This window comes from Chelonia mydas, chromosome 15, assembly GCF_015237465.2.
Source record: "Chelonia mydas isolate rCheMyd1 chromosome 15, rCheMyd1.pri.v2, whole genome shotgun sequence".
In the NCBI taxonomy this organism is placed as follows: domain Eukaryota; kingdom Metazoa; phylum Chordata; order Testudines; family Cheloniidae; genus Chelonia; species Chelonia mydas.
Window position 1 is genome coordinate 25,831,444 of NC_057856.1, and position 10,782 is coordinate 25,842,225.

Sequence of the window (10,782 nt, forward strand, 5' to 3'; positions counted from 1 at the left end):
TCCACATGGGAAAGACTCAGTATTTCATGAATGGGGGATACACTTGAGTGAAGGCCCAGTATAGTATGTTGGACCATAACAAGAGTATGGTTGGCCAGTTTGACTGGATGGAACTATCAGTGGCAGCTGGAGAAGGAGTACACACAGCACATGCAACAGGAGACACACACAAGCAACCCAAGAAAGCTTATAGGTTCAGTGATGGCATGACTATCAATGCCATGGGGGAAAGTTAATCAAAGATTGGCCACAGAGGTTTAGGTCTATGTTTTCTTGGTTATTTAATATAAACTACAGCCAATTTGATTCCCAGATGACAGCATGGCCTGGAAACTGGTAATTTCTTCAAGTCACCTGCTTAAGTAATCGGAAAAATACAAGTAAGCAAAGTACCATATACCAAAGAAACCTGCATTAGCTATGCTACTTCCAAGAAGTCATATGTGAATTGTTGATGTCTATCCCTAAAATACGTTGTACATTTGCATAGCCAGATACAGTCAGTGAAACTTGATTAACTTCATCAGCATTTAAATACTCTCACATGGTAATGTCAAATTGCATAAAAGCTGGTATATTATTCCAGCTTCTATTTTGAACTAGTCAGTACAGCAGTGATTCCCAAACTTGTTCCACCACCTGTGCAGGGAAAGCCCCTGTCAGGCCAGGCCGGTTCGTTTACCTGCCGCGTCCGCACATTCGGCCGATCGCGGCTCCCAGTGGCCGCGGTTCGCTGCTCCAGGCCAATGGGAGCTGCTAGAAGCGGCGGCAAAAGAAGCGGCACACCGCCGCTTCCAGCGCTCCCATTGGCCTGGAGCAGCGAACCGTGGCCACTGGGAGCCGCGATCAACCAAACCTACAGACGCGGCAAGTAAACAAACCGGCCCGGCCTGCCAGGGGCTTTCGCTGCACAAACGGCGGAACAAGTTTGGGAACCACTGCTGTACAGCATTAGTTTAATAATATAGTTATATTATTCTAATCCCAAAAAGGAACACAATTTACGTAATGGGAACAAGAGAGTTGGATATTTATACAAATTAGGACTGCCACATACTGAACAAACATACAATCTTACATTCCTTTTTCTAACTGCTGCTTCTGTTTAGTTATTTTAAAGTTATAAAATCAGAGACTGACGATGGTTACAAAAAAAAAAGAGGGGGGGGAGGTTGTCCAAACCTCCATGCAGCTATACAGCTTTCGTGATGCATAACAAGTATTTAGTGCTACTTGTTACAAACATTCCATAATATTGATTTCATGAATGACTAATGAAATGCACTAAAAATACTGCATAGAAATTAACTAACCATGTAGCTCAGATAATTTAAATCTGAACACACATCTTAATTACATTTCATTGGCTTTAAATTTCAGACCCACCCAGTTTAATTACTTAAGATCCACATTTAAGGTTCACAAAAAAATGCTGGAATGTCAGCGTTGGCAACGGAAGTCCTTTGTTTATCCAAAGAACATAGATATCGGTCTGCTAGAAATTGAATAGACCACCAATGGATTTTACTTGAGTAATCAAAAAGCAATCAGAAGACAATGGCATGCAGTCACTAATGTCTGGGGACAGATTACAATGAGTTACCTACAGTGAAAAACTCCATGGCCTTGTCTAGAATAGGAAAAATGTATGTTAGCTCAGATATTAAAAACTTGGTGGTGGTTTTTTAAAAGCGTTAAACCCCGTCTACATTAGGTGTTAACATGGTTTTGAACACCACTTACTTAAAAGGTGTAGCTAACACACTTTTAAAAACACATTTTTTCTTAGCCTGCCCAAGCAATAATCCCCTAAACCATCCCTTTGCCCTTCCTTTTACCTATTTTATTAATTTAAAATAATAGCTGGGTAGCAAATTCATCTAAAACACTACCTGTTTGTTGGTGTCAGCCATAGTATCATCCTGAAGAAACTCAGCTGGCACTTCAAGTTTAATTAAGAAACGTGCCAGATAGGCTCTTTTCTTGAGTTCATTAGTCCGTTGAAGGAGCCAGTGTAAGACGGGATGAATCACAGGTTTGCTTCCAATAACTAAACCCTGGCGGAATGTACTCCTAAATAATAATAAAAAACAGTAAGTCTCCAAATAAAGAACACTGCTTTGGAACAAACACTATTAGCAATTTTTATGATTCCCTCCCCCACCTGCTAATGCTTTTCTCTAATGTTGCTGCCAGTTTGCTGACCACGGGCCTGATTCTGCCGCCCTTATGCAGGCAGAATTCCCACAGAAGTCAGTGAACAAAGACTGCAGCAATGGATCTTGTGTTTCTGAGGTATCCTCCAGAAAACTAGAAGATCTCAAAATGGCCTGGATTACCAGCCTACAAAGTGGTACAGGATGAGTGCAGTACAGACCAATGTGCCTGGTCTCTAACGGAAGGTGATGACCCTACTAGTCATACAGCACCCTCTACTGGCTAACCTATTGAATATCACAAGATACAAAAGCGAAGGTAGCACAACAGTGGAGCAAACCAACAAGGACAGGATTGAGACGCAACTCCCAAACCCTTGAATTTTTTACTACCACAAGCTAAGTGTGCCATACACTATACATCTCCTAGGGGTTAATGGAAGAAATATTTTCAGAACATCTGCATATTAAGTGGAACAATCAGTTTCTATATACTATTTAAACAGTAGAACAAAACAATAACTTATAAATAGAGATATATTGATGAATGAGTCTGAAAGTGAAAGAATTTGGTACAAATGTATCATTTTCTCTTTGAACGAGGAAAAGGATATTGGCAATGGCAGAACAATTAATAAGACAGACTTACTGGTAACAAATTATAAAATCTGAAGACAAACAATATTTTTACATACAGTAGATCATTTCAATATTGGTCTGCAATTAAAACAGACTTATTTTGCCATTATCTATAAACAAGCTGATACTTACAGGTCAGAAATACTTCCTGGAGGTTTGTATTTAAGGATACCAAGAAGGCTCAACATTCGTTTAGCTGTTTGCTCTGGCATCTCCTCTCTAATGTCAACAACATGCTGAAAAGCAAAAAAACAAATACTGTATTACCATGCATAGGTCAAATTGTTAGCCTCGCAGATCTAAAGGAAGGGACTTGATCCACCCATTATATGATATATTATAACATGTGACTGACATAAGTGAGGTGTCACATACAGAACACCACTCTAAGAGCCAAATTCTGATTCCCTTTGGACTCTTTCCCCATGTGTGTGCTTAGGCAACTTTATTTCAGACCCGTATTCTGGCTGGCCATGGGCCCACAGTCTGCCAGTCATACAGATTACTTCTGCCAAGAGTAACAGTAATCCTGACAAGACAGGGTGCATAGCGGCCACGATTACATTGTGGGCAAGATCATTACTCAGATATATGGCCCACACCTTTTGATCTAAAAACCAATTCCCCTCCATAGGTCAGCACTCATAGAACCCGAGGATGGATTGTGGACTGTCAGCTCCTTTGCTTTGTGGGGCACAAGGGTAAAAGTTGCATCCCAGAGTTCACTTTCTGATCACTTCCCACCCTGTACATGTGACCAACGGCCAGCCAGAATTTTGTCCTTTAGATGAAAGAAATGTAAGAATAAGATCAAGATTCACATTCTGATTCCTAATCAGAAATTTAAGATGGTTGGTCTCTAGCATTTTCTAGTTTGCCAAAAAATAACTAGATAGAAAGGATTCTCTTCTGGATGTGCACATTTAACTCTCGAAGACTAGCACAATCTACATATGTAAAGCAAACATATGCCATAAAATATACAAAATTAGCTGCAAATGGAGATTTTCTGCATGATTTCTGCTTCCACCACTCTTGAGAGCAAGCCTTCTAATGCCCATGTTTAAACTCCATCCTTACCTTTGGGTCAATCTCCCCCAGAACATCATTGAGAAGCTGCAATAGCTGCATTGACTCCAGTGAGTCAAATGTGATTAAATTATAGTTCTTCTTAAAAGGCTCCTTATTGAGCTTCTCAACAATTGATTTGATTTGATCACTCATAATTGGGTCCTGAAAACAAAAGAGAGAGCAGGAGGGGGAAAAATCCACTCAGTAGAACAGATGTAATGAAATCTGTGAACCTCTGTATGCCATAAAACTCTTGTGACGGATGCATAGAGCTGGGGGGAGAGAGGGATGCTGCAAGACAGGAAGCCTGTAAACCCTGCCTAGTGCATTGCCTTTTATCATGAGGGCTTGTCTACATTTGAAACTGTAGCACTTCAGTGTAGACCAGCGTTTTCCAAACTGTGTTCCGTGGAACACTGGTGTTCCACACGATGTGAATAGGTGTTCCACAAAAGAATCTAGAATTTAATTTTGACTCTTGCACTTGATTTTTGTACTACTTTATACATGCTTTCCAGTTAGAAATTGTTAGTTCAAGTTATTTTAAATTTGTATTTTTGCTTTGTTTTATAAAATAAAATATATTTGAGCATAAATCATGCAATTTTTTATTTGAAAACCAAACGACTACAAAATAATATTATAAGTGTTCCGTAACAGGCTAAAAAGTGTTCCGTGGCCAAAAAAGTTTGGGAAACACTGGTGTAGACATTACCTACACCAGTAGGAGGAGTTCTCTCATGGGGATAGCTAATCCACCACACCGAGAGGGGGTAACTGTCGAAGGTAGAATTTTTCAATCGACCTGCAGCTGTCTACGTGGGGGGTTATGTTGATTTAACTAGTCATTCAGCAGTGTGGATGTTTCACACTCCTGAACGACCTCGCTGGGTTGACCTAACTTTTTAGTTTAGACCACAGAAAGAAATGTACATTGAAACATTTGTATTTACTAGCAAAAAGTAGTTCATGGGCTCAAGGAGCCCTTGTGGGTCATCTCAGCCTGGCTGCAATTACTGCATAGGGTATCACTCCCTGTAGCAGAGACTTCTATAGGTATCAGGGGTACCCCAGAGCCTCCCCCACAGCAGGGACTGACCCCTACGGGTGCCAAGGGAATCCCATATCCTCCCCAAAGCAGGGACGGATCCCTATGGGTGACAAAGGACCCCATATCCTCCCCAAAGCAGGGACGGATCCCTATGGGTGACAGAGGAACCCCAGATCCTCCCCAAAACAGGGACGGATCCCTATGGGTGACAGAGGAACCCCAGATCCTCCCCAAAGCAGGGACCCTCCCCTCTGAGTGCCGGGGAGGGGTGTCTCATCACTCTGTACAGTGAGACTGATCGGGACCCTCAGCAGGGACCGATTCCTTTGGGGACCTGGGGGACCCCGTATCAATTCTCACAGAGGGACCTGATCCCACTGGCTGCCGGGAGCCCCTGTATTCTTCCTTGCAACAGAGACCGACCTCCGGGATGCCAGGGGGCCCCTGGATCCTTCTCCAGAGCAGGACACGCCCCCATGGCTGCCCGGGCCTCCCCGTGTTACTCCCTACAACCGGCACGGCTGGGACCGCGGCATCTATCCCAAAGCCCCCGGGGCCGGCCGCTAGGGACCTCGGCGCTGCTCCCCGCAAGGCCCCATCCCCTCACCCCGGCCCCCGTTACCTGACCTCCTGCCCCAGCTACCCGTTGTCGTTCCCCCCTCCTCCTTCTCCTTCTCCCCAAGAGTTTTTCTCCTAGTTACCAAGCCCTTGGTAACGGTTGCTAGGGCAGAGTAGAACCCTTACTTCCGGTCACGTGGCGTATATGACGGCTGGCGCACAGGAAAGGGGCATTGCCCTCCAAGCCGGGGAGGAGAGGGGGGAGGCGCATGCGCAGCTTGAGGCAGTGCTCTCTGCTTCCCCCGCAGGGGCAGGGGGAGGCGCGAATTGCAGCCTATGTGGCAGCCGGTGTAAAGGTGGAGCCGGAGTGGGGCCCCCCATTGGCAACCCTGCCTGGGCGCTCCCCTAGCTGTGACTCCACCTGGCACATGGGCGTGAGCTGCCCACTTGGCAGTGTGTATCCAGCTGGGCTGCCTCTGACCTGGCCAGAAGTGGGCTTCATCCAGGGGAGCTCTAGGGTTGCTTCCAGCACCTTTCCTTACACCAGTCAGTGCTCATTTCTGCTGGGGCTTATTAATAACTCGGTCTCCCATTGAGCCCTTTTCATCGGGAGGTAACAAATTGCTTTAGGAGAATTATTGAATTAAGCCTCTAGGCCCAAGAAATTATCTCGTTTGACAAAGGAGTAAAATGAGGAAATGAGAACGTTTGTTTTGGTTTTCTTTTTAATTTGGACCTGATTACCCAAGTATCTGACTGTCCATAATTGCTAACAAATAGATATGAATCTCGTTGGAGAAAATAACCGTGTAACCCATTTCAGGCAGGTGGGTGCATACACCAGTCTTTGCAATTTTATCATCTCTGGAATTCCAAAATGATTCCAGTTGTATTCAAAAATAAATAGCTTGCAATCTGTTAATCATCCCCTTCTAATGTTTATTCTTTTTCAAAATCAGTGTGTGTAAATTGATTTGCAAATGTAAAGAATTTAACTTTGTATTTCTTATTTTATTTTCTGATACGCTGTATGTGAGCTGTGTTTTCTGTGTCCAAGAGGGAGAGCTTAATTCTCATCTCATTCTAGTGTGACTCTATTAACAGAAAAGGAGATACTCTTGATTTATACCTGTATAATATCTCAATCCTGAAAAGATTAGTGCATAGACTTCATAAGAATAGCCAGATTGGGTTAGACCAATGGTCCATCTAGCCCAGTATCCTGTCTTCTGATAGTGGCCAATGCCAGATGCTTCAGAGGGAATGAACAGAACAGGTAATCATCAAGTGATCCATCCCCTCTCACCCATTCCCAGCTTCTGGCAAACAGAGGCTAGGGACACCATCCCTGGCTAATAGCTATTGATGAACCTAACCTCCATGAACTTATCTAGTTTTTTTTTAATGCTGTTATAGTCTTGGCCTTCACAACATCCTCTGGCAAAGAGTTCCTCAGCCTGACTGTGCGTTGTGTGAAAAAATACTTCCTTTTGTTTTGCCCTTTTAAAAACTAGATCATGTTCCTTTGCTACTAGCAGTCTTTATACTGAGTTTAGTAATCCTGTTTATTTACTAGTTACTGGAAGAGATTCACTTTCCTTTCACATGTTTTCCTAATTTTTTTAAGCTCTCTTTTCCTCAACTGAGTGTTTAGAGTATTTGTATTACACAGGGGGAGAGTGTCTTCCTATGGAGCTATTGGTGCCAATTCTGGCCCCTACGAGCTGTTCTGGGGGTATATAGGGGCCACAAAGGACCGGGGGAGAATTCCCCATGCTGGAGCAGCATAGAGGTGACATAAGTCCCCCTTTGCCAGTCCCAATGAGGGGATATGCCTGTTGCATTCAGAGCTATGAGGATTCTGGGATGTGGTACAGCCACAAGGAGGCTGCTGCTGAGGTTCTTTTACCTTACACCACAGACTATTTCAGCCCCCCACAGTGGCCCAAAATCAAGGCAACACAAAGGTGGCTTAAAGCCAGGTTTGCCATCACCCCTTGGGCTGTGTCTGTCAGGAGGCCCAGCACAGAATCAGCCCCATTCATTTTTATCAAGAGGATGAAGAGTATTCAGGTAAAGAAGGAGTTGGTTTGAGTGCCATGTAAAGTGTCACAGCCCTACTCTCCCTTACAGACACTACTGCATGTATGACTGCCTTGTGAATCTGTGAGGGGAGCTCAACCATGAAAGCCAGCAAATCAGAGTGGAAAGGAACCTGAGCAAATAGAAATCATGCTCAACGGCAAAAGAGAGATCACCTTATATGGGAGCATCCATGGGCAAGGAAATGAAATGTATCTGGGCTGGCTGCTAAGGTCAGATCCCAGCTGGATGGAAGAAGTTAATGTGAGTGTGCTTAGGAAGAAAAGAAGACACTCTGAAGAGCAAGTCTTTGTCCCAGTTGGAATCCAAGTCCTGTTGTTTTTCCTTTTTGTTATAAATCAGGGAATGGGCACTTAAATCTGACTGGGTTATATTAAAATACCTTTCTACAGTATGGCTTTTCAAGTACCTAGATGTATCACAGGTCTTGCTTTGATCCATCCCAATCTGTGTTATTTTGTGCTATTATTTTGTATCACACTTTTCAAAGTTTGTTGATATGCTGCTAATTTTCTCAGCATAGTATATTATAAACCACAGCACCCCAGGACAAAATCAGTGCTGGCACAGGCAATGTCCACTGTGATTCTATGATTTTATGAACAAGTACCTGCTTACCCCAGGTGCTAATTTGCCCCTGTGTGGTAGGGAATTGTAAATCAATTTTCAAGAAACTCTGCCAACTTAAAATCACACTTTTGAGGATTTCTTGTGCCTGCTTCTGTCACATGTAACCTGAGGTGACTATAAACTGAAAAAGATTAGAGGAAACAATGCCTCTGTCTATCTTAATGAGTTTGTTTATTTTGTGTACTTGTATCTTTGGTTCTGATGTGGGTCTTTCACACAGCAACAGGGAGAGAGGGAAATTGGCCCTCTGAGCCTTACTTATGAGTCTGATCTGGTGTAATCACATACTGAGGGCCTGTTTGACCACTGCCCTGCACCTTACATGGTCATTCACACCAGTGCAGAGTGGGCATACAGCACTAACATTCTAATTTGGTAGTGTATCGCACCCACTTTACACTGGTACAAATGACTATGCAAGGTTCAAGGCAACAAAGAATCAGGCCCTTAATGGAGCCAGAACAAGGTGTAAGCTTCACCAGCATAGTCTCCTTTAGACTCATCTTTGCATTTAGCCCAATGTTTTCAAACCTCTGGGGTATACTCAGGTGTGTCCTACTAGCCTTTGTAGGTAGATCAGAGCAATGCAAAGTTGCTTCAGTGGATTTGGACTATTGTACAGTGAATCCCTGGCTGGGACACTGTCCTGTGGTGATATTTTGGCCTGTGTTGAGGTAGCACTGCCCTCTCTTGGAGAACAAGGGTGTCACCCTGCAAAGCACAGTCATCAGCCTCTGCTGGCTCTGGAACTTCTTAATTTATTTCTAAAAATGTCCTGTGAATTTGATGTTGATGAGAGGGGCTGGGTTGAGAGCCATAAACAGCCCAGGCAGAAACAGCTTAAGTATCCTACCTCTACTGTTCCTCTCTTGTGCCTGTCTAACTGTACCTGCAGGGAACAGAGAGAGATCAGTCTTCAGTGATTAATCCTGGTCATGTGCCACCTGAGGCACATTGTACATATGCAAAGAAGAGTCTTTGTGATCCCTACAATCTTTGGCCTCTGCTGAGAATACTAACAATGGAGCCAGCTAGTGTATTTTGTGGGCCCCCTGATGTGGATACCTGTCCCCTGGGAACTGGACTGATATCAAGCAACCCATTTCATAACCATTAACAATGAATCCTTGGCAGGTGCATATGTATCATCACCCCCATTTTACAGAGGAGGAACAGGAAGCACTGAGAGGGAAAGTGAGTTGACCAAGATTCTCCAGGGGTGCATTCTTCATCACTGATAATTTTTATATCAAGAGTGGATGTTTTGCTAAAAGGTCTACTCTGGGAATTATTTGGGGGAAGTTCTATGGCCTATGTTATACAGGAGGTCAGACTAGATGATCACAATGATCCCTTCTGGCCTTGGAATCTATTAATAAGACCATACAACAAGCCAGTGACAAACCCTGGTTAGATAGCAGATCCTTCTTCTCCTTCCTGTTCTCATGTCTCTACCCCATGCAATCTTCTGTCAGTGGGATCATAAAAAAACAGAACAGATGAACTGTAGTGGCATTTGGAGATGGTGCTATTGAGCACACACTGTGAGCTGCACTGGGCAGTTCTAGGTGCTCTGGAGGCCTGAAGGAGAAACAGGTGGATAACACAGCTCACTCTCCCATCTCCTTTCTCTCAGGCCCAATGCATTCTTTAAGGCTTCCTAGCTTGGGCTAGGGTAAATGAGAGGCTGTTGCTGGATTTCAACTCTGCTCCTGCTTCCATAGAAGTTTATTGAAAAACTCTATTGACTTCAGGCTGTGGGACCAGGCCCCTAATGCACATTTTAAACTAATGAAGTCTGACCCTGTGAGATGCCAAGTGAAATCAGTAGGACTTGAGGGCATTCACCAGCCCTCAAGAGCCACTCTACAGCTCATGAGCCTTCAATGAGTGTCTGGCACATCCCCATTTGTTCAGTGAGAATCAAGATTTCCAGTGACAAACTGGGTGAGGTGATATCTTCTATTGGACCAACTTCTTGTCTCTCTAACATCCTTGGACCAACATGGCTACAACAACACTGTGAACAAGATTTCCAGTGGATGTTCAGAAAGATAAGAATTTGCCAACAGAAGAATCATGGCTGAGAATTTAGCAGGAAATTAGATCTTGGATCCCAGGACATTGATATGAATAGCCAGGCTATTTTGGAGGACATCATAGGAGTATTAATGCATTTGACACTTTAGGTTTTTGCTTTTTAAAAATCCTGAATATTCAAAATGTTAAAGCATATTTGCAATGTCCAAATAAAAGGAATTCCAGAAATATTCCTCCGCTGAAAACTGTCTTTGTCCAACATAGTGTGGGTGGCTGTGGACCATTGTATTTTAGTCAACAAACAGTCCAAATTCATCCCTTGCATAATTGCTTTGATTTTAATGAAGATGCAACAGGGATTAATATGGTTCTTTGTATTTTATTTGTCCATAGGTAAAGCAGTTGGCATACTTTAACCCATTTTCTTGCTATTGATTAACAATAAATAATGATCTTTCTTTAAAGAGCATAATATACTCAGTTTATTCAGCTTCCATGCTTGTAATGCAAATGGTTTTCTTACTGTGCCTTTAA

The 10,782-nt window shown here is 43.3% G+C and overlaps 1 protein-coding gene across 8 annotated transcripts in view; it reads right to left on the bottom strand.

The window, feature by feature from the left end:
• IFT81 (intraflagellar transport 81) overlaps positions 1-5,739 on the bottom strand; it is a 66,713-nt gene extending 60,974 nt beyond the window's left edge. For 2 of the 8 annotated variants that reach the window (XM_043529227.1, XM_027820872.3), the window contains exons 1-4: positions 5,540-5,654; positions 3,876-4,028; positions 2,928-3,031; positions 1,893-2,073 (exon numbers count right to left, since the gene is read on the bottom strand). In XM_043529227.1, the coding sequence (XP_043385162.1) occupies positions 1,893-2,073; positions 2,928-3,031; positions 3,876-4,019 (429 nt within the window). In that variant the 5' untranslated portion in view covers positions 4,020-4,028; positions 5,540-5,654. Of the gene's footprint in view, positions 1-1,892; positions 2,074-2,927; positions 3,032-3,875; positions 4,040-5,340; positions 5,491-5,539 lie in introns of those variants that run through there. The other 6 variants (XM_043529229.1, XM_007058284.4, XM_043529225.1 and 3 more) reach the window with 6 other exon arrangements.
• Between the last annotated feature and the right edge of the window lie 5,043 nt (positions 5,740-10,782).